At 41.3% G+C, this 23,078-nt stretch overlaps 1 protein-coding gene across 2 annotated transcripts in view; it reads left to right on the forward strand.

The window, feature by feature from the left end:
• Nucleotides 1-23,078, forward strand: part of LOC146611085 (dedicator of cytokinesis protein 3-like) — a 51,986-nt gene that overhangs the window by 25,729 nt on the left and 3,179 nt on the right. The window contains exons 15-46 of one of the 2 annotated variants that reach the window (XM_085345546.1): nucleotides 257-381; nucleotides 460-622; nucleotides 753-859; nucleotides 1,484-1,655; nucleotides 1,733-1,830; nucleotides 2,210-2,293; nucleotides 2,393-2,493; nucleotides 2,605-2,686; nucleotides 3,091-3,261; nucleotides 3,899-4,091; nucleotides 4,249-4,395; nucleotides 4,461-4,633; nucleotides 4,742-4,840; nucleotides 4,933-5,027; nucleotides 5,221-5,296; nucleotides 5,422-5,522; nucleotides 5,617-5,675; nucleotides 7,356-7,504; nucleotides 7,617-7,702; nucleotides 7,813-7,839; nucleotides 7,932-8,027; nucleotides 8,117-8,177; nucleotides 8,283-8,376; nucleotides 15,182-15,330; nucleotides 17,601-17,687; nucleotides 17,946-18,050; nucleotides 19,326-19,467; nucleotides 19,888-20,054; nucleotides 22,200-22,286; nucleotides 22,418-22,597; nucleotides 22,706-22,789; nucleotides 22,898-23,014. In XM_085345546.1, the coding sequence (XP_085201672.1) occupies nucleotides 257-381; nucleotides 460-622; nucleotides 753-859; nucleotides 1,484-1,655; nucleotides 1,733-1,830; nucleotides 2,210-2,293; nucleotides 2,393-2,493; nucleotides 2,605-2,686; nucleotides 3,091-3,261; nucleotides 3,899-4,091; nucleotides 4,249-4,395; nucleotides 4,461-4,633; nucleotides 4,742-4,840; nucleotides 4,933-5,027; nucleotides 5,221-5,296; nucleotides 5,422-5,522; nucleotides 5,617-5,675; nucleotides 7,356-7,504; nucleotides 7,617-7,702; nucleotides 7,813-7,839; nucleotides 7,932-8,027; nucleotides 8,117-8,177; nucleotides 8,283-8,376; nucleotides 15,182-15,330; nucleotides 17,601-17,687; nucleotides 17,946-18,050; nucleotides 19,326-19,467; nucleotides 19,888-20,054; nucleotides 22,200-22,286; nucleotides 22,418-22,597; nucleotides 22,706-22,789; nucleotides 22,898-23,014 (3,677 nt within the window). The remainder of the gene's footprint in view (nucleotides 1-256; nucleotides 382-459; nucleotides 623-752; nucleotides 860-1,483; nucleotides 1,656-1,732; nucleotides 1,831-2,209; nucleotides 2,294-2,392; nucleotides 2,494-2,604; nucleotides 2,687-3,090; nucleotides 3,262-3,898; nucleotides 4,092-4,248; nucleotides 4,396-4,460; nucleotides 4,634-4,741; nucleotides 4,841-4,932; nucleotides 5,028-5,220; nucleotides 5,297-5,421; nucleotides 5,523-5,616; nucleotides 5,676-7,355; nucleotides 7,505-7,616; nucleotides 7,703-7,812; nucleotides 7,840-7,931; nucleotides 8,028-8,116; nucleotides 8,178-8,282; nucleotides 8,377-15,181; nucleotides 15,331-17,600; nucleotides 17,688-17,945; nucleotides 18,051-19,325; nucleotides 19,468-19,887; nucleotides 20,055-22,199; nucleotides 22,287-22,417; nucleotides 22,598-22,705; nucleotides 22,790-22,897; nucleotides 23,015-23,078) is intronic. The other variant, XM_085345547.1, reaches the window with a different exon arrangement.

Below are 23,078 nucleotides of genomic sequence, written 5' to 3' on the forward strand. Positions count from 1 at the left end.
TTGGGGAATTTCAGAGATGTCTTTGCCTTCCTAATGCAGATTAATTGTTTTCCAACTCCAAACTTCCAGATTATTTTTTCATACTCAGCTGACCTCAAAGTGATCTTACTTGAGGCAGTCACATTTTCAAAAGTCCCTCTGGAGCCACAAAAGGCTTCATCATTTTTCTCTCTCTCACGAACAGCAGCGTTCTCTCTGACAAATCTGTGAAATCATTTCCCCTCTAAGTAAAATTCGGGCTGTTTAATTTTCCTAGGTGACACACGCAACGACCTGTATCTGACCCTGGAGCGGGGGGAGTTTGAGAGGGGCGGCAAAAGTGTCCAGAAGAACATCGAAGTCACGCTCTATGTGCTCTACGCCGACGGCGACACACTCAAAGTATGACGCATGTGCACATGAGTTAATACGTGCCATATCGTCAGTATATGAACTACAGCAAGTCTGCTTTTTTTGCAGGATTGCATCAGTTTAGGCAGTGGGGAGCCTAACACCTCTGAATATCGCTCGTTTGTCCTGTATCACAACAACAGTCCTCGCTGGAGTGAGATGGTCAAGCTGCCCATTCCTATAGACCGTTTCAGAGGCTCCCACCTACGATTTGAATTCAGACACTGCTCCAGTGAGTCAGTAATGCAACCCAGTGGCACCCCCAGTACACACGTTTATTCGGATGATTGCTCACAGTATGCAAGGTTTATGCAGCATAGTTAAGTATATGATTCAGGATACTGTGATGTGTTTCCTTTCAGCTAAAGACAAAGGGGAGAAAAAACTGTTTGGTTTTGCCTTCACTCCTCTGATGAGAGAGGATGGGACCACACTCTCAGATGAGAGTCATGAGCTGTATGTGTACAAGGTAAGATGCTGCAGACATGTGGTGCTCTGCAGCAGCTGTAGAAGGTGACTCATACACGAGTGAAAGTCCTGCCTTTATGCAATATCTCATCCTTGTTAGCTGCCTGACATGTCGTCAGTTTTTGATATGTGATCATGCATGTGTACTTAGCACATTAAAACATAATTATATAAATAACTGAGCGAAACACCGAGGTCTAGTGTGGCACTTGGCTGGTTTTTTTTTTACTGCTCCCAGAGAGAAGAGCCAAATTCATTTTCCCATTTACCATTTTTGACTGATATTTTGCTAAATACGCTACATATACAAGGCACATTCACATAGAGCTTTTATACTATACACGCAGGGCTTCTCCTAACATGCACGTATTCTGATGGATAAATCTGGGGCAGTTTGGGGGGTTTGGTACCTTGCCCAAGGACACAAGGACATGGAAGTTGGAGGAGCCTTATGTTTAGTGTAAAACCCGCTCGACCTTCTGAGCAACAGCTGCCAAAAGCCACAGCTACAGCCACCCTGTTATTGACTAGAACTGCAGCTCTTTTTGCTGCAGTATTCTTTCATTAAATATTAATTGTCCACATGTGTGTGTCCAGCTCTTACTGTTCCATTTCAATCCTCTAGTGTGATGAAAACGCCACCTTCAGCAACCAGGGCCTTTATCTGAGCCTGCCCTGCTGTAAGGAGGACTTTAACAGCTGCCCCAACCTACCTGCTAACCTGCCCTTCCAGAGAAGCCCCAAAGAAACCTTCTGGGTCTCTACGATACTCTGCTCCACCAAACTAACACAAAATGGTAATCTACCACCTTATACATGCTGCTCTTCCATGCTGTGTCTTCCTGGTCAGCTTATTTGGCTTTCTTTCTTTCAGTGGACCTTCTGGCTCTTCTTAACTGGAAGGCCCACCCAGACAGGGTGTTGGACATCCTCGGTCGACTACGCCAAATCAGCGGGGAGGAGATTGTCAAGGTTATTATTTCTGTAACTGTAGCTTTACTGAGTTCAGTTTTTTTGACAATATCTGAAGATCATTTGTTTTATTATCCTGTTATGATTTTATTTTGTTTATTTGCTAAATATTGTGTTGTTGTGATTAAGGAGTAGGATTTCTTTGTGTGCATCCAAAATACACGTAAAGTTTTTGTAGTATTTAGAGAAATTGCGTTGAGCTGGTCTGTCGAGCGGTCACATTAGCGTGTCAGGAAAAAAACAGAAATGTTTTTAAAATGTTTGTGATGACGGGGCTATCCTTTTTTCTTTTGTCCTTGTTTCTATTTTAGTTAGCAGTAAAGCCTTTAATGCGATGCTTGTTTTGAGACGTGCTCTTTTTGTTCCCCTCTCTTTGCAGTTCTTGCGAGATGTCCTGGATACGCTCTTCTGTCTTTTAGATGACAACACTGATAAATACGGGCCGCTGGTTTTCCAGTCTTTGGTAAGAAAATGAAAGGAGCTGTACTCACAAATTAAAATATGTATTGTGACTTTTAGGCAGAGGAAGTGTTTTACAACTTATATGTATTTGTGTGCTCAGGTCTTCATCATTAACCTGCTCAGGGACAGCCGTTTCTACCACTTCAGACCCGTCATGGACTCCTACATACAAAACCACTTTGCAGGAGCTTTGGCATACAAGTATAAAAACATTTACCAAATTCTTTGAAGTTAGTCTGTAGCACAAATAAAGAAGAAGCTCAGGTTCTGGTTTTGCGCAAAGTGTCTTACTTTGAGACAATTTGTCTGCAGAGAGCTGGTTCGATGTCTAAAGTGGTACATGGACCGTTCAGCCGAGGTCGTCCGACAGGACCACATACAGGAAGCCATGAGGGTAAAGTCTCGCACTCATTCGCTTCTGGTTCTTCCTTGGCTCATTCTGCAGCGATTAATTAGCATGGCATGAGGAAATGGTCAAACAGATGTGCTGATAAGGAATAATGTGACATCGTATGAGGCCTCAGGAAGCGGATGTCCTTCTGAAAGAAAAGCTAATGAAAGGAAGTTATTAAAAATGACATACAGAGTGCAGCATTTCCATGTGCTCTTTGAATTTCCTTTGTGATTGAATCTCTTAAACAGATACTTTGTCACAGGGCCTGATTAAAAAGCATTTGTTTTATGTATTGATTTTCAATATTCAACTCATCCAGCATGCAAGTTTCATTCTTTGTTTGGAAACTGATGAAGTGAGCACCAACTGACTCCCTATCTACATCTCCCCAACAATCAACTCAGGCGTTAGAGTATCTGTTCAAGTTCATCGTCCAGTCTCGTATCCTGTACTCAAGAGCCACCTGTGGGATGGAGGAGGAGCAGTTCCGAGCCAGCATCCAAGAGCTTTTCCAGTCGATCCGCTTTGTCCTGAGTCTGGATAGCCGCAGCTCAGAGAATCTGGTGTTCACACAGGTCAGACGCTTCACGCTTCAAACTACTCTCAAAATCCCCCTTATGTCACCTGCTCACCAGCCATTTTTATCTTTTGTTATAATTTTTTTTTGTAATTTTCAGTTTTATTCACTCTCAGTTTGCATTCATATTTCATTGCTTGAGTTTGTTAACTTCTTTTATTCCTGTGACTTTTATTTGTTGTGTTTTTTTGATTGATGCTTCCATCCTTCACTGCCACTGTTGAGCCCTCCTTGGCTTGATTTTTGGACAGTCTAGGGCTTTCATCAGCTGCATGCCTCTCTGTGTTCATGCTCCTGGGCTCTCGTCCTCCTCAGTAAGTGACAGCGCCCCCTTGTGTTTGTTCCACAATGCAGCAGATGCTGCACAACCTGACCCTGGATCTGAAAGATTAGATGTTTTAATTTGAGAGTAAATATAAAATTAACTAAACCGTTTTGTGCATCAACACATTTGCTGGATTCCTTTGAGTTTCGGCTTAATTTGTTTTTTCATTTTATGTGTGTATGTCATGGAGAAAGGCCTTTTCATTCATTTGTATTATGACTTTCAGTTTATTTGTAGCATCTTTGAAACTGAATTTTTGTTCCCTATGTATTCTACTAATTGCAGCTCTGTGTTTTGTTTCCCTCTCAAGGCAGCGCTGTTGAACAGCTTCCCTGATATCTTTGATGAGCTGCTACAGATGTTCACTGTTCAGGAGGTAGCTGAATATGTCAGGGGCACCCTAGGGAGCATGCCCAGCACAGTGGACATTGGCCAGTCTATGGATGTGGTCAAGCTGCAGTCTATTGCTCGCACAGTCGAGAGCCGCCTCTTTTTCTTCCCCGGTGAGACAATTGTGAAGGTTTTAAGAAAATGTTTTTCTCTGAAGATGACAGAACAGCATGGTCTGACAGTTTCAGCCCATGCAAATCTAATGTGCGTAAAGTGTGTTTTTCGTTTTATATTCAGTTTGCTTCCTTCTTTTCTTTCCCCTTTTGCCAGAATCTCGTAGTATATTGTTGCCAGTGGTTTTACATCACATCCACCTGCATCTACGCCAGCAGAGGGAGCTGCTCATTTGTTCTGGGATCCTGGGCAGCATTTTTTCAATAATCAAGACAAGCTCAATGGTACAGATCCCTGTTCTCTGTGCATACTTAACACATACTGACGTATTGTATGCTAATGTTTTTTAGTTGCGCTGCATCCGTCAGTTTACTCCTTTGGTTTTTGTTTTCAGGAGTCTTCTGTTCAGGAGGAGGTGGAGATGATGGTGGAGAGCTTACTGGATGTGCTGCTGCAAACTCTTCTGTCCATCATGAGCAAATCTCACTCTGTGGAGACATCCAGAGGACAAAGATGCCCCCAGTGCACTGCTGAGATAACGGTAAACTGTCGCGCATGCGGCATCTTTGATGGACAGTAAAAATAAATTCCATTTAGTTCATCTTTTTCTTCATTAACCTTTCTGTGCCTGCGATGTTCTTGCATGCAGGGGGAGTATGTTTCCTGTCTTCTGTCCCTGCTCCGGCAGATGACGGAGATCCATTTTCACCATCTACTCAACAACTTCCACAGCAAGGAGGAACTAAAGGTGGGAAACTCTCTGAGTCTCAAAGCTTTGTGCAGTGGCCTATTTACTACATTTCAGAACTGCATACTCTTTCTTAATATATTCCTCTGCAGGAGTTCCTGTTGAAGATCTTCTGCGTGTTTCGCAATCTGATGAAACTGACTATCTTCCCCCGTGACTGGAGTGTCATGCGGCTCCTAACCAGTCAGTGAGTCTGCTTTTTCCATTTCTATCATGCAGTCTTTGTCCCAGAGATGGTAAGGGAATACAGCCAACCATTAGATCAGGCTTTCTTCAGATAATCCTACTCTGAAGGTGACGCTTGTGTTGCAAAATGTTTCATCTATTTTTGGCACCTAGCTCATTTTGTAAGCTGACAGGGTAATGTTTGCTTTCTGCAGTATCATCGTAGTGACAACACAGTTTCTGTCTCCGGCACTGCACAAGAACTTCTCAGATGCAGATTTTGATTTCAAGGTGCGTGTTAGGAGAGCAGCTAGTGCTCACTACACCATGAAGCCACACAGCAGCTAACTAGCGCAATTTAAATGTCATTCAGTGTTGCGTTTCTTTACTTTTGTTTATAATTCTTTGTCTGTCAGGTGTGGAACTCCTTTTTCAGCCTCACTGTGCTGTACATCAACCAGCCCAGCCTGCAGCTGGAGTCATTAGGTCCTGCAAAGAGAAAGAAAGTCCTAGATAAGTAAGAGTTTTTTAATTGTGTGTGCTTTCTTCCAAGCATCGTGTTAATTATGTCATTTTCGACATTTGATCTCTTTTTGCTGTTCTATTTGTAGGTATGGTGACATGAGAGTTATGATGGCATATGAGCTCTTCAGCATGTGGCAAAAATTAGGTTTGTGATGCCCACTTTTAGCACAGACACATACATGTATCACTAACAATTACACTACTGTACAAAATTCTCAAGCCATTCCTCATTTCTGTTTATTTTGATAGGAAAACTGGGAATTGGGTGGAACGACTTATTGAAACGTGCAAAAATCCATGAAAAATAGTGACTATAAGGCAAAAACAGAGTTTTATAGTTACAATGTGCTTGAAAGGCAGTATTTGGTATGACCACCTTTACTCTTCAGCACAGCCTGAGCTCCTGAGAATAGTTCTCCAGGCTTTTTGAAGGACGTTCAAAGCTCTTCTTTGGATGTTGGCTGGTTTTTGTTCCATTCTTTGTCACGATGATCCCACACTGCTTCAGTAATATTGAGGTCAGGGCTCTGGGGAGGCCAGTCCATGACTGATAATGTACACTTTTACTTCATTGACAGTGTGTTTGGGATCATTTTCAAGTTGAAAAATGAAGCCTAAGGCAATCAGAAGCATTTTAGATGGTATTGTGTGGTGGAATAAAACTTGACTGCACTTTTCTGGCTGCACCACCAGCTGAAATGCGGTCCCAAATCATGACAGATTCTCCATGTGTTTTAGAATTGCCTGTAGACACTTGCTGTTCTACCTTTCTCCTGACCTCCTCTGTACATATTGAAAGCAATTTGAACCAGAAGTTTCATTTGGATTAAGCACTCCATGAAACTTGTGGCCACTGATGCATTGATGTCAGGTGTCCTCCACTTGACCAATTTCCTCAAATTCCACTAAAAAACTCACCATTTTCTCATATACCAAGTTTGCAGCTAATAGCTCTTTGGGATTCACCTTGCTAGCAAAACAATATAGTTTAGGCCCATCAAACTGTGGTATTTTTTGTAGCTAACAAAAGAAATTAGAACAAGTGTGTTTTTGTGACATGCTTCTAGCAACAACATGCATAAAAATACAGTTTAGAACTGATTGTATGCTAAGTTGTTGTTGTGTAGAAACAACAGAGGTTCATTCTTTGAATCAGGCATGTTTTTTTATGCTTGAAAAACCAAGTGTTAAGTTACTTAACATCTGTTTACATCCCTGCAACCCTGCATCCAATTTAGAGTTGGGGGGTTGCTGGAGCCTATGCTAGCTAACATAGGGTAAGAGGCTGTGTACACCTTGAAGAGGTCACCAGGCTGTGGCAGGGATAACACAGACACAGACAACCATTCAATGACCAATTAATGTAACCCCACTAACCACATGTCTTTGGACTGTGGGCGGAAGCCGAAGTACCAGGAGAGATCCCACACAGATACAGGGGAAATATTCAAATTCCACAAAATCCAGCAGGTGATTGGTAGATTTAAACCCAGGACCTCCTTGCTAGGAAGCAACCAGGCTAACCACCATGCCACCCAGAAAAAAAAGGGATTTCTCAGAATGTTTTTTGAAAATGTACAAGTACAGTGACTGGAAAAAACATGAATGACAGAGCAGCTGATGCCCAAAGAAGAACTATTAAACACCCTCAGAAAACCTGGAGAACTATTGCTCAAGACCACTTTAAAAAAGTAAAATAAGTTCGGCTACTTCATAGCAAAGTATAAAGAAATAAAAGGTGGCTCAAGACTTTTCACAGTACTACGTATATCCATGAAATTAGTGCAAACAAACTGGTCTGTCTGTATGAATCTTCTTAATCCAGGAGACAATAAGCCACACTTCATCCCAGGAATGATGGGTCCCTTCCTTGGTGTTACGCTGGTTCCACAGACCGAGGTTCGAAATATTATGATCCCAATTTTTCATGACATGATGGATTGGGAGCAGAGGAAAAATGGAAACTTCAAACAGGTAGCATAATTATGACATTGCACTATGAAATGAACCCATTGTTAGCTTGCAGCGATGGACAGGCTCTTTGTCACATAACATCTTTTGGCTGAATGTGTTTGTGCTTGTGTAGGTGGAGGCAGAGCTGATGGATAAGCTGGACAGCATGGTGTCGGATGGGAAAGGCGATGACAATCACAGAGAGCTCTTCAGCCTGTTGTAAGCATCAAACCCGTGTTTAGCGAGCCTGTGTAGTGATATTCAGGATAATGCCACTCTATTAGTATTTCCTTCTAACACGCTTCTTTTTTGTTTTGTCGTCACCCGAGGACCCAACTGTTTGGTCCGTATCCAAGGTGAATGGACTGGCAGACATATTTATTCATATGTGTTGCATTTCTGTGCTCATCGCCTTTGGTAAAAATGCTTTAATGTATTTTCTGTGCAGCCTGCTGGAGAAGATTGAGCAGGAGACCTGGAGAGAAACAGGAATCTCATTTGTCACATCAGTCACAAGACTTGTTGAGCGAATACTAGATTACAGGTAGGCTAAAATGTAGTTGTCATCTTAACTATGTTGCTTTCTAATAATAAATCGCAGAGCAATAAGAAGTAAACACGTCATATTTATAGGGACTGCATGAAAGGAGATGAGATGGAGAACAAGAAAATTGGTGGCTCTGTCAATCTTATGGTGAGAAGTTTCATGAGTTTTTATTCTGGATTTTATAAAAGCATATATTAATATTTTCAAAATTGGGGAGACAAATTCACCATTCGTGTTTATTTTGAAAATCAGAACTTCTACAAATCAGAGGTCAACAAAGAAGACATGTACATCCGTTATATCCACAAGCTGTGTGACCTGCATCTCCAAGCAGAGGACTTCACAGGTACCTGAGATATTTAATGGAATATCCTTTAGAGTTTGCACATGAGAATTAAATAAATGCAACAAAAAAATGCAAGATTTGACCTTCTCTCTTTGCCTCTGTGCAGATTTTAATTCAACTGGAGTGCAAAAAAGTCTCTTTTATGCCAGTCTGAGATACTGACCTTTCATATTGCTGTTTTATGACTGCACAGGACAATGATGCAAGCAGCAGAAGGGAGGATGCTATTGCTGTGTAGTCATAATTTGCAACTTTGTGGACTGTTGTTATTAGCCTGCTAGCACTACCCCCACAGTTTTTAGCCACACACACAAGTGAATTGTTCCTGGTGAAATTCAGTTTGACTTCATGTTCAGGAGAGCGTGTACATGTGCATACCCTTTGATGGACGTCTCCTTCATGCTCCAGTTGATTTATTACTCCTGCACATGAGACTTTACATACTTACTAGCTTTGCTTCACATAGTTGGGGTTTTTTGTTGCCTAAGAAGAATGAGCTATTGAGCAGGTAGCTGCAGTAAGTCAGCTTTCAGCATCTGACACTCGGGGATCGTCCTATTCAAACTGGGGGAAACTTCACTACAGCTGACTGGATTCTTTGTTGGGCTGCAGATGAAGAAGATAATAGAGAAACTAATGGTGTGCTAAAAACAGAGACATCACACAAGTGTAACGACACCCATGGTTAAATAGATAGCTTAATATCAGGTAGAGATAATTATGTGCTGTTAGCTTAACATTAAGAAGTCAAACTATTGCATGGCGGTTGTACAGCCAGCTTTTTTATGTAAGTTGTAAATGTGAGATTTATATCACATTTATCCATTTTATTTGGAGAAGAAGGGGCTTTACAGTACATTTACGATGCGGTAATGTCACTTTAGTCACATAAAGCAGAAATCAGGGGAAGTTGTCGCGTAATCTTACTGTGTAAATGGCTTGTGTGAGTAAAGCTTTACTCACATTATCTCACATTATCAGCAGTGGTGTTATTGTGTGCGCATAAATGTAGCCAAATGTGACTAATTGAATTCAATCTTATTCATTGCCGCTTATGTAAAACAAACAACAGGCAGCTGGGAAAATGACCAAAACACATTTAAGTGTCCAGCAGAGTTGGGTGTGATTGCACATGTGGTTATTGTGTGAATCAGAACCAACATTAAAAAACTTTGCTTTTTTTTCCAAAATATGATTCAATTCAAAGGTGGGATCAGCGGGTACAGTGGGTTCGTAGTGCTGGAACACTTACTTTTTTTTTTTTATTATCAGTTAATCTGCCAATTTATGTGTTTACCAGATTAATCATTCATTATGTAAAAAGTCTTCTTTGGACACAAAGGATAATCAGCATAAAATGGATTTTAGTGGAAGTCTAGTGTTGGTTGAAAATTCAAATAGTCCAACCAACACTCAGAAACTCAAGGAAACTTAGTTTATCATTTCATAAGACAAAAATCAGCAAATTGTAACAACTGAAAATCTTTTTGAACTAATAATTTCAGTTGTACTTTATGTGACATTACACCTACCAAAGTGTGTTGACTTTTTCACAATTAACAAAGAGTCCATAGTGGAGACAACTCACTATCTATTTGTTTAGTTTAATAAAATTTTTTTATACTCCTCACGGTCAGAAAAATAAACAGAGAGTTGTTCATTTCATACTTAAAAAAGTATAAATACTGGCTAATATATATATATATATATATATATATATATATATATATATATATATATATATATATATATATACATACATATATGTACATATACATATACATATATATATACATATATATATACATATATATATATATATATATATACATACATATATACATATATATATATAAAAACACCCAGCACGCCCCTGCGGGCGGTTTATCCTTCAAGCTCGGGTCCTCTACCAGAGGCCTGGGAGCTTGAGGGTCCTACGCAGTATCTTAGCTGTTCCCAGGACTGCGCTCTTCTGGACAGAGATCTCCGATGTTATTCCCGGGACCTGCTGGAGCCACTCGCCTACATATATATATATATATATATATTGTGGATGTTGGGTATCGAAGAATCCATAGGTCCCTCATCCTATTCATGTAGCCCCTTCCGCCGGGGTTACTTGCGTAGTAGCATTCCAACAACACCCTGTTTTCGTCCCTTGCCCACCGATGCCTTCTTGTTCCAGTAGCCCACTTTTCGTCAGGGTGCCCTGGTTCCTCAACACCTGACGCGGACCTTGTTGATCCGGGCGACGTCCGAGCCGGCATGCCTTCATATTTATCTGTCTCGCTCATGTCTGCGGTAGGCTTGCTTAGCATAGGGGGTCTAGCCTTAGGACCCTTACTGGATACAGACGCCCCAGGCAGGAATCGAACTTGCGATCCTCTGTTCCAAAGGCGTGTAGTCTAACCACTACGCTATCCAGCTGCTGATACCCAACATCCACAATGACGGCGAAACAACTAGTAGCTCAGTGTTCCAACATTCGAAAGAAGGGACTGCTCTCACAGCTAGAGATTGACGAGGTACAACACAAATGCTACGGCAAGGAGGAGTCAGGACGCCAGGTCAGGGGGGAGATATCATCACCCCCACCCGAGATTGGGTACATAGCCCCAAGTGCGATAGGAGAAGGATCGTTGAGTGCGAGAGGAACTGACCTGAAAAATAGGATCATGGCCAAGCTTGAAACCTGGATCCCCCGTAGCCGGTTACCAAGATTACGTGAAGTACCCTCAGAAGGTCTGCTAGATGATGTTAATGCAGCACTACGGGCAATACCTACAACCACGATTACCGACACTAACAAGCTGATCTACAATACGGCAGCAGTGATCAGTGAGATGCTTGGCTACAAGTTGAACAGCCACAAGGGGCAGTACCCTCCATGGAGAAGGAGGCTAGAGGGCAAGATCAAAGTAGCACGGAGGGAGGTTAGCCAACTAACGGAGTTGCAGAAAGGTGCGACGAATAAGGTGCCTAAGAAATACAGCAAGCTGTCCATACCTGAGGCCTTGGAAACTGCCAAGCAAAGACTCACAGCCTTGGCCAGCCGCTTGAGGAGGTACACCAGAGAGATAGAAGGCAGGAGAATAAACCAGCTGTTCTCCACAGAACCAGCAAAGGTGTACTCTCAGTGGCAAGGGAACAATAAGAGAACAGCACCACCAAGGCTGGAGACGGAGCAATACTGGAAGAGCATACGGGAGAAGGATGCAACCCATAACGGCAATGCTCAGTGGCTAGTGGATCTGAGGGCAGACCACAGCGACCTCCCTGAACAGGGTCCAGTAACCATCACAGTGGCAGATATCCAAGAAAGGGTCTCCAGTATGAAGAGTTGGACAGCACCAGGGCCCGACATGGTTCACGCCTACTGGCTGAAGAAGCTGACTGCACTCCACGAGCGTCTGGCAGCACAAATGAACCAGCTGCTAGTTAACGAGAGACACCCGGAATGGCTAACTGAAGGCCGGACGGTCCTGATCCCCAAGGACCCCAAGAAGGGACCGGTCCCCTCCAACTACCGACCAATAACCTGCCTCAGTACTACATGGAAGCTCCTGTCAGGCATCATATCGGCTAAGATGAACAGGCACATGGGTCAATACATGAGCGGGACACAGAAAGGAATTGGCAAGAATACCAGAGGCGCAAAACACCAGCTACTGGTAGACAGAACAATCAGCCGAGACTGCAAGACCAGACTGACCAACCTGTGCACTGCCTGGATTGATTACAAGAAGGCCTATGACTCAATGCCCCACAGCTGGATACTGGAATGCCTAGAATTGTACAAGATCAATGGGACCCTAAGAGCCTTCATCAGGAACTCAATGGGGATGTGGCGTACAACACTAGAGGCCAACTCCAAGCCCATAGCACAAGTTACCATCAAGTGCGGGATCTACCAAGGAGATGCTCTGTCCCCACTGCTGTTCTGCATAGGCCTGAACCCCCTCAGTGAGATCATTAACAAGACTGGCTACGGATACCGACTACGGAACGGAGCAGTTGTACATACATCAAGCTGTATGCCAAGAGTGAACGAGACATCGATTCACTGATCCACACTACCAGGCTATACAGCAATGACATTGGAATGTCGTTCGGACTGGAGAAGTGTAGTCGGATGGTAACAAAGAGAGGGAAGGTAGTCAGAACTGAGGGGATTGAACTACCAGAAGGCAACATTGCAGACATAGAGGACAGTTACAAGTACCTGGGGATCCCGCAGGCAAATGGGAACCATGAAGAGGCCGCTAGAAAGGCTGCAACCACCAAGTACCTGCAGAGGGTCAGGCAAGTCCTGAGGAGTCAGCTGAATGGTAAGAACAAGATCCGGGCCATCAACACATACGCCCTGCCCGTGATCAGGTACCCTGCTGGGGTAATAGGCTGGCCAAAGGAGGAGATAGAAGCCACTGACATAAAGACAAGAAAGCTCCTGACCATGCATGGAGGGTTTCACCCCAAGTCCAGCACCCTGAGGCTGTACGCTAAGCGGAAGGAAGGGGGCCGGGGACTGGTGAGTGTCAGCACCACAGTCCAGGATGAGACAAGGAACATCCAAGAATACATTGGGAAGATGGCCCCAACTGACCGAGTGCTCAGTGAATACCTCAGGCAGCAGAAACCCAAGAAAGAGGAGGGAGACGAGGAACCATCATGGAAGGACAGGCCCCTGCACGGTATGTACCACCGGCAGATAGAGGAGGTGGCTGATATCCAGAAATCCTACCAGTGGCTGGACAAAGCTGGACTGAAAGACAGCACAGAGGCACTAATCATGGCAGCACAAGAACAAGCTCTGAGCACAAGATCCATAGAGGCTGGGGTCTATCACACCAGGCAAGACCCCAGGTGCAGGCTGTGTAAAGATGCCCCAGAGACAATCCAGCACATAACAGCAGGGTGCAAGATGCTAGCAGGCAAGGCATACATGGAACGCCATAACCAAGTGGCCGGCATAGTGTACAGGAACATCTGTGCCGAGTATAACCTGGAAGTCCCGAGGTCAAAATGGGAGATGCCCCCAAGGGTGGTGGAGAATGACCGAGCTAAGATCCTGTGGGACTTCCAGATACAGACGGACAAAATGGTGGTGGCTAACCAACCGGACATAGTGGTGGTAGACAAACAGAAGAAGACGGCCGTAGTGATCGATGTAGCGGTTCCGAATGACAGCAATATCAGGAAGAAGGAACACGAGAAGCTGGAGAAATACCAAGGGCTCAGAGAAGAGCTGGAGAGGATGTGGAGGGTGAAGGTAACGGTGGTCCCCGTGGTAATCGGAGCACTAGGTGCGGTGACTCCCAAGCTAGGCGAGTGGCTCCAGCAGATCCCGGGAATAACATCGGAGATCTCTGTCCAGAAGAGCGCAGTCCTGGGAACAGCTAAGATACTGCGCAGGACCCTCAAGCTCCCAGGCCTCTGGTAGAGGACCCGAGCTTGAAGGATAAACCGCCCGCAGGGGCGTGCTGGGTGTTTTTTTTTTATATATATATATATATATATATATATATATATATATATATATATATATATATATATATATATATATATATATATGTACAGACTTAGTTATTTAATAAGTGATGCAGAAGATTCTACGATGTCTTTTAACTCAACAAGACCGAGGCCTATTAACTTCTCCTCAGTGATCACAATTGACTTATTGGACACGACTAAACAATTCAATATGCAGCCGAAATCTGAAACTGCCCACACGGAGAGGCCAAACGCCTTCTAGAGAAAAGGTTTATGGTCAGTTGAGACAAAAATTGATCTCCAATCTACAAGCTACAATTGGCTACAATGACAAGAGACATGTTTGGACAAGTAAAGGTGAGGCTTCAGACCTAAGAACACTACAACGCCAAGCATGGTTGTGGTGGCATCATGCTCTGAGGCTGTTTTACTGCCAGTGGTACTGTTACATTAGACAAAATGAATGAAATAGCAACCTCACCTCAAATCAACTTGGACATAATTGGTTATTCCAACAGGACAATGATCCCAAACACACATGAGTATTGGTTTTGGAATGGATAAAGCAGGCTAACATTAAACTTCCTAAAAAATTAATTGATTACCCTTAAAAGCCAGATCTGTGCCAGGAAGCCAACCAATTTAAATGGTCTCTGCCATTCTGCCAAGAAGAAGGGTCCAACTAGAATTACATTTACCAAATATTAGCAGAGGTGTATTTCAGCCTATGAATATACTTTTGGTCTTGCTTGAATTAGAGAAAATCCAAAATGAATTCAAACTTTTTTGAAAAAAAAAAAAAAAAAAAAATGACAAAGGATGAACTGAAGCTCTGCCATCACGTAATGTCGCATACTGCTGTTTCTGATGTCATTTAGAAAAAAAAAAACAAAAAACAAAAAAACAAAAAACAAAATGAATTCAAACTTGTGCACACAATTCTTGATTTGTTTTTTTTAAACTCATTAAACATGTTGTATGCTGCGCAATTAGTAAACCCTGGAAAAAAGAATGATTCAAAGAAACCATTAAATCCCAAAGTTGCCATGACATCCATGCCCATGATTAGTCAGCTTCAGTCAAAACTATATTATAGGTCTGATATGGTGTTAACTGTGCAGATGCTCCCTGTAGTCTGACTGCTTTTAAACAAAACCATGATTATCAGGGGAGCTTAGGTTCATCCGACTGTTTTATGTCATACATCATCTGTTCACAAAAACTGGACAAAAAAATGTAACTGTGCCTAAAGCCTTTGGGTTTTTACTTTTATAGAAGGTAATCTCAATTTTTTTTCATACCCTCTTGACAACAGAGGCAGCCTTCACCCTCCTGCTGTACTGGGAGCTGTTACAGTGGGAGGACCGGCCCCTAAGGGATTTTCTTCACTATCCCTGTCAGAGCGAATGGCAACGTAAAGAGAACCTGAGTCGTAAAATCCTCCACTACTTCAACAAGGGCAAGGCAAGTGAATATTTTTTATACCTTTCCTTTGTCTCCTGCTCCTGTTTCCGCTGACTTAAATCCAGTGTTTCATGCAAATGTTAAAGGCCTGTAATTTCTGACCTGTGCTAACCTCTGACTGCACTGCAGCGGAGCCTCCAGCAGCGAGTCAAATGAGGAAATGAAGTAAAGGCTGAGTTAACTTTATAGTGATGGATTGATATTACTAGGTCGTGCTGGACAAGTCACATTTGAAGCTAAATCAACTTAGATAAATGAAAGCGACATTCAATTTTATAGCTTTTTTTTTTTGCTTTTTGTTCAAAGGGCTGTTTGTTCTCATCTGCAGTGCAGCTGCTCCCAAGTATAATCAGATTTCTCCCTCATTAAATCTGGGAGTGAGTCAGAGTCTTGTAGTGCTTCTATTCAATGTTTTTCCCAAGTTTTTAGTGTGTTTTACATCTTTTGCCAGCCCCAGTAATTGCATATCTCCTCTTATTTTTCACAAGTTAGTCCTGCATGCTTCTGTTAAACTAGAATTCAGAGGGGCGAAAGAAGCACTAACCCTTCACCCAACCCTGCAGTGTAAAACCATGCTGTATAAAAGCTTTAAAATGTAATTTCATTACTTATTAGCATTTTAAACTGTAATTGTGTTATTATTACCAGTATAGGCTCTTTATGAATATTTCTGTAGAGCATTAATGCTGTGTTAGGTGGGTAGTGGAGCTACTGTTCTACTATTCTATGCAATCTTCAGTTGTTACATCTTTTTACTGTTTACTGTGCAACCCAATCATCATATGTGGAAAATCATTGCAACTAAAACCAGTTAAATTAAGTTAAGAGTTCTCTGTGCTAAAGTAAACACAGACTATCATAATACAAATACAAACATGCTGCCTTTGCACGCAGCAGCGAGGGTCAGATTTCTGTTCAAATGTGATTTGCTTCCCAGAATCATTCCTCCCTGGCTGGTATTCATCCACCAAATTGGATTAGTTGACTGGTGTTGCTGCTTTGGAGAGGACAATGCCCTCTGGACTCTGGGAGCAGCTGAGAAAGAAATAAAAGTGGCCTCCTTCATTAAATCAGTGTTATTGCTGCTCTCGTTTAAAAAGGGAAGCTGTTCTTTACCTGCTGCTGCATTTGTTACAGTTCATACACGGCGAACAGAAATCTGTATCTGTTTAAAGGAAAGCTTGTGAAATAAATGATGAGACTTAGAAAAATGTTTCTACTGTGTATGAATCAGAGAGAAAACAGCTAAGCGAGGTTACGTTTTTAGATCTTTAATACTATGCTCGTCTTTTCCTCTCGTTTAAGCACAATTTTAACACATTTTAAATGTATTTTGTAACACATTTAAAATAAACTATGCTAACCACCTTCACTTTCATACACCGCTCTGAAAAGAAATGTGACTAATAATGCTAGTTTATTTAGCAGCAACAAATTGTATCTATTAAACATTCATAGCATAATTACAATAACACAATAATAGAAAGGGCTTTGCAAAGCAAATAGATTATAATTAAATAAATAGCTTAAAAAACACAAATAAAACAAGGATTAGGAAATTGAAGAAACAGTGGGAATAATATGACAGGTTAAATGAAGAAATAAAAAAAATGATAGATGAGGAAAAAAGCAGATTTAATAGAGTTTGGCGAAGTGGTTTAAAATTATATGCAGTTTGCTGCAGTTCAGTTCTCCCGGTAAGAGTTTCAGCTTTTACATCATTGCAATTTGAATTGTCTAACATGAGATGACTCAAAAGTCTTCACATGAATGAAAAACATAAAAAAGTTAAATTAACCGAATACAGTTTTGCAATAATAACATAGAAAATAAGAGTTGACTAATCCTAACTTTACTGCATAAAACTAATACTCATACTTTTTTTTTCATATTTCTTTTAATCCACCAGATAATTTTTTTCAGTGTAGATCTCAGTAAAGCTGCTCCTGCTGCTGGTAATGAAAAATGATGAATGTAAGGTAAAACTGCCAGTAGATAGCAGACTCAGCAACACGTTCTATCACACATACCAATTAACTCTCTTATATGGAGAAATGGAAAAAATAATATTAATAAAAGAAAAAGAAAACCTGAAATCATAATGGTCTCTTTGCACTAATCTGACAATTTAGATGCTGAAATTGTTCCATTTAAAATCTTAATAACCTACAACCTTCCCAAAACACACTTTTAATGTTATGACATTTCTCTTGATTATTAAGGATAAATCAAGATTTATTCTCATTCAGCTTCATTTTATGACTTTGCAGTGCTGGGAATATGGAATCTCTCTTTGCCGGGAGCTAGCTTTCCAGTATGAGACTCTATATGATTATCAGAGCCTCAGCTGGATACGGGTAAGTCCCGCATGTTCCTCATTTCTGCTTTTATTAACAAACAAGCATCCTTTGTGATGAAGAAGGTGGTAGTGTTGACAGCTTCCTCCGTTATCATCATGCTCTGTTATTTGGTGTGACGCGTGCACAGCGGCAAACACAATGTCCTAATTACCTGTGCACGCCCACACTCCCAAGAAAATGGAGTCAGCTCAGTAATGTGTGTGATTGCTCGATTATTCATCATGACTCTTTTGCATTTTTTTCATTCGGTGACAGAAAATGGAGGCAGCATACTATGACAACATCATTGAACAGCAGAGGATTGAACCGGAGTTCTTTCGAATGGGCTTCTATGGCAGGAAGTTTCCTTTCTTCCTCAGGGTAGGACTTTCCAAATCCAGTCTGACACAGATATAATCCTGCCCATGTGTTCAGATGTGCACTTCCACCATTGCTTTAACTGCAGTAGGCTGTGCAAGATGAGAAGTTAAAAAGTAAGATTGTTTACCAACCATTACTACCAAATATGTCATGGCCATCCTGGCAGATTTTAGGGTGATGCATTAATTTCTTCTAATCTAAGTAAGTCTGCCCAGTGCGGTCCTCTGACAACAGATTTATTTGCACTCATTGCCTTGCCTGTTACCCTTAGTTAAAGTAGCTATAATCTTTTTGTTTTGTTTTGTTTGTTTTTTTGTGAATGTATTAAAGAACACTGTGAAAATTATCCTAGAATTATCACCTAAATCTCTCATTCCTGAGGGCTTTACAGAGGCTTGTTTAGTTGTCTGTCCTATTACTTTGCTCCCTGTCACTTCTTTCATACACTACAAAGACCATAAGTATTGGGCTACTCATTCATTACACCTACAGGAGCTTGAAATCCATGCATGAAACTCCCATGCACAGTTTTTGTGTTAATATCAATGCCAGACGAGGTGTGGAGCTCAGCAGAGCACTGGTGAATTTTACACACTTGGTGACCCCACTATGTTGCCTGCAACTTTGCTGAGTTGCTGTGGTTCCTAAATGCTTCCACTTACAGTTTATTGGGGAATATCTACGAAGGAAGGCATTTCACAAACTCACTTGTCTTACCAGCGACGTCCTATTATTGTACCACACTCACTCAAATTCAGTGAGTTCATTAGAACAACCCATTCTTCCACAAATGTGGTTAATTTTGTAATTTGCTTACTTCAATGTTCAGTAGCTATAAAGAGTTAGGTCTGCGCTTGGTTTTAGTTAGTAGATAGTCCACTAACTGAAAAACCACTGTATGCTTTTCAGTTAGTCGCCTATCTACTGCTGCACATAAACTATACGGACACAAGTATTCAGCCTCTTAATCTTTAAATTAAGACGTTCTCAGTCCACTTGTCACTGATGTATAAAATGAAGCATCTATCCATTCAGTTTGACTCTACAAACTTCAGATTATATATTTATAGTCTGACGAGTGCACTGGAAATCCAACCATACGCCCTTTCTTGAAATGTAATTTATTTGTGCAATACCACCTAAATTTAATAGTAAATCAGACAGTACTTGAAAGAATTAAGCAATGTCCAGAGGAATGCCTCACTTAAACTCTGAGAATCATTTGCAGCAGATTCTCAGCAACATTTCGGTCTTATGTCTTTTCTCTTTCTCCAGAACAAGGAGTTTGTCTGTCGTGGGTATGACTATGAACGGCTGGAGGACTTTCAGCAAAGGATGCTGGGGGAATTTCCGCAAGCCATCGCCATGCAGCATCCAAACATTCCAGACGACACCATCCTGCAAAGTGACGCTCAGTGTATCCTGGCAGTTTCACTATGGCTAAAACGACTTCATTATTTTTTCTTTAGAGTGAGAGACCATTACAACATCAGTCCGCAGATGTTCATATTGCATTGAGTCATTCGAAAAGCAGTAACCAGATTTATTTTGCATTTTTGCCTGGTAGATTTAATGACTTGAAAAGCAGAGCGATTGCTCCACGTGTTGTGCATTTTATTGGCTTTTGATTACTCTGCTAAGCATTTGAGTGTTGTTATTAGAGATTATTACAGATTAAATACTGAACTAAACACTGAAGTTGATTTCCAGGGTCACACAGGAAAAACTAAAGCTCTGTCTAAGTATTTCTTTTGAACATCCCCTCTGCTCTTCCTCCTCAGTGAATATGCATGTATGTCGGACTTTGTCTGTCACTTCCTTGACACTTGGCTTCTAGACTTGCAGATCTATGCGGTGACTCCAGTGTCAGACATTTCTGATGTGCCTCAGCTGGAACGTGTGCCTGAGAGGATCAAGAGTTTCTACCGCATAAACAATGTCAGCCGCTTCCACTATGACAGACCTTTCCACAAGGGGCCCAAGGACCGCGAGAATGAGTTCAGGGTACGTTGAGCCCGCAGTGCCAGCTCAGCCCATTTCTGACTCACTGTTTAGTTTTTTTTACATGAAAATACTGAATATGGCTGTAACGCTATTATAAAACGCTATTATAAAACAATGAAACGGATCCAACTCTGTGGAAATTGCAGTGTAATTATGCAGACATTTTTTCATTTAAGAGACATAAGCAGGTATAGGTGACGTAAGCAAGTGCAACACTTAAGGTGGCCACAGGGGAGTGCCTACAGCTCTTAGACAATAACGCCTTTAAAGCCCTTTAATGCCTTTAAATTTCTCTGCTACGTAATTGAAGATAAATATAATTAGATTTACTTTATTATGAGCTATGAGAAAAAATTGCAACAAAGTTAAACCAAGTGTTAATAAGATTTTTAGTATTAAATCTGGTCAGCTAAAGTCAATATTGTCACATTTGCCGCATTATTATTTGAGACACATTCTGGTTTAATAGTTCTTCTGTGTGGAGTAAATTGAGTTTGTAATATCAGGTTTTCATTCAAATATGACTCGCTTGTGTAGCAACAGTCACTGAATAAAATGTGACCACATCAGTCGTAATCACTGCAAAATTGAATAATGCGTGAAGAGGAAAAGCAAAACTGCACTAGCATGAAATAATTATAGGCACATAACATATATAGATACAAATAAATATACACTCATCAGCCACTTTATTAAGTACATCTCGTTAGTACCAGGCCTTCAGAGCTGCTTTAATTCTTTGTGGCATAAATTCAATAACATACCTCAGAGATTTTGACCCACCTTGACATGATAGCCTTTCCTGAATGATATACAGCAAATGATACAACGATGAAACTGCCTGCCTATCTTATGTATGAATTTGGTTCCTTCTTAACATTTTCAGATCACTCAGTGCAGCATGTGACACAGTAACGGTTTAAAATGTGCTGAAACCCAGCAGCTCCTTTGGATATAATTCTCTTCATACATTTGGGAAATAAATTCTTAATAACCTCAAAATCTGTTTGAATGTATCTGCTGGAAATGTCTTTTCCCACGCCAGTCTTATTTACTTTCTGAACCATAGCTGCTCTGTTCCTTTTTGACTCCCAGCCAGGGCGAAATGTCACCATCAAACGATGAAGCGAAATGTAACAGCGCACAGAGGCCGTGGTAAAAAAAAGTCAGTGATGAATAATGGTCTGATATTTAGATCGGCAGTTTCTGAAATAGTCAGGCCAACCCATTTGGCACCAAAGACTATTACAAAGTCACTTAAATCATCTTTCTCCCCCATCCTGATGCTTGGTTTAAACTTCAGTAGCTCATTTTGCTTAAATGAACACTTTAGCATGTGTGCCTAACAAAGTGGCCGTTCAGCCTATGTATTGGCTTAATACAACAATAATAAAAGAAGAAAGTCATCTTGACAGGTGGTGAAAAGCATTCATTGTATCAAGTTAATAATTTCATGATATATTTAAAGTCCTAACCACTTAATCTTATTTCACTTAATCTTTCAGATTTATTTCAACTAAGTTTGAAACACAACATTCGGGATCTTATTATCACCAAACAGGATCATAACAGTATCAGATTATAAGAGGCTATCTGTACCAAAAAAGGAATTTAAAGAAGGTATTTTCTATACTGCAAAATTCTGTTTTCTCAAAATAAGATGTTTACATGTGCATAACACAACCAGAATACTCTGACTGTGAGTACTGTAATACTGGATACTACATGTACATAAGGTAAGATAAAAAGAAAAGAAGAAATCAATTTCCCTTAAATTATAACTTTAACAGTCAGTAAATTAATACAGTTGTTTAACTTTTGCTGCTGTTGTTTTTATTGTTGTTATTTTACCTGCCATTTCTATCTCGATGCTAACAATGCTCAAATCCCTACAACCTTCAGGGCTTAAGAGACTTGTAGGTATGATGCTGTTTGTCCTGACACAGTAACCCAAATTCAGAACCACACCACACAGGAATTCTCACTAGTCTGAAATGACCTATATCGTACTCTACAACACGGTGCTGAATAGTTTGCCAGCCCAGTATCTCTTATACACTGTCGGGTCTCCACTCGGTTTTCTTTTATATTAGTCTAGCAGATGTGGCTAATATGAGATGGCTTCTTTGTCCACATGTTTAACAGAGTCTGTGGATTGAGAGAACAACCTTGATCCTCTTGCGTCCTCTCCCTGGTATCTCCCGTTGGGCAGAGGTCGAAAGGAGAGAAGTGGTAAGGAGCTCAAACGTTCTCTCACTCACCTTGTATCGTACACATTACCTAAAGGCCAGTTTTCTGTTAACATTTAAAGGCCATCTCCTCTTTCATCAAAGCTCAGAGTAAATATCTGTATTTATTTCAAGGTGGAGGTCAGCCCTCTGGAGAACGCTATTTACGTGGTGGAGAATAAGACCCAGGAGCTGCGGACTTTGATTAGCCAGTACCAGCACAGGCAGCATCATGGGAACATCAACCCGCTCAGCATGTGCCTCAATGGGGTCATAGATGCTGCTGTGAATGGAGGCATTGCCAGATATCAGGAGGTACTGCTGTAGGGCTGAGGGAGAGGGGAGAGAGGATGGCAGAAATGATGAATGATGAATTGGCGTTGTGAGAGAGATCTTTATTTTTTGCCTCACCCTCTACCACAGGCGTTCTTTGATAAAGACTACATCAGCAGTCACCCAGAGGATACAGAGAGGATCTCACATCTGAAGGATCTAATGCAGGAACAAGTCAGGCTGGGTTTAAAAAGTTCAAAATATACGTTAACTGTATGTTAACCATAACATATGGTTATGAAACCTTCAGGTCACTATTGATTCCTCTGATTTCATCATCAGGTGCACATTCTCGGAGTAGGGCTGGCTGTTCACGAGAAACTGGTGCATCCAGAGATGCGTCCTCTGCACAAAAAGCTTGTGGACCAGTTCCACATGATGAGAACAGGCTTACACCACGTGAGTAGAGTGACACGTGACTCAAACTATACGCCAAGTGTGTTTCAGTGCATTAAGTTTATAA

The sequence above is a fragment of the Diplotaxodon limnothrissa genome, linkage group LG20, assembly GCF_057381915.1.
Source record: "Diplotaxodon limnothrissa isolate DT_005_m linkage group LG20, D_limnothrissa_male_GT1.1, whole genome shotgun sequence".
Lineage (NCBI taxonomy): Eukaryota > Metazoa > Chordata > Actinopteri > Cichliformes > Cichlidae > Diplotaxodon > Diplotaxodon limnothrissa.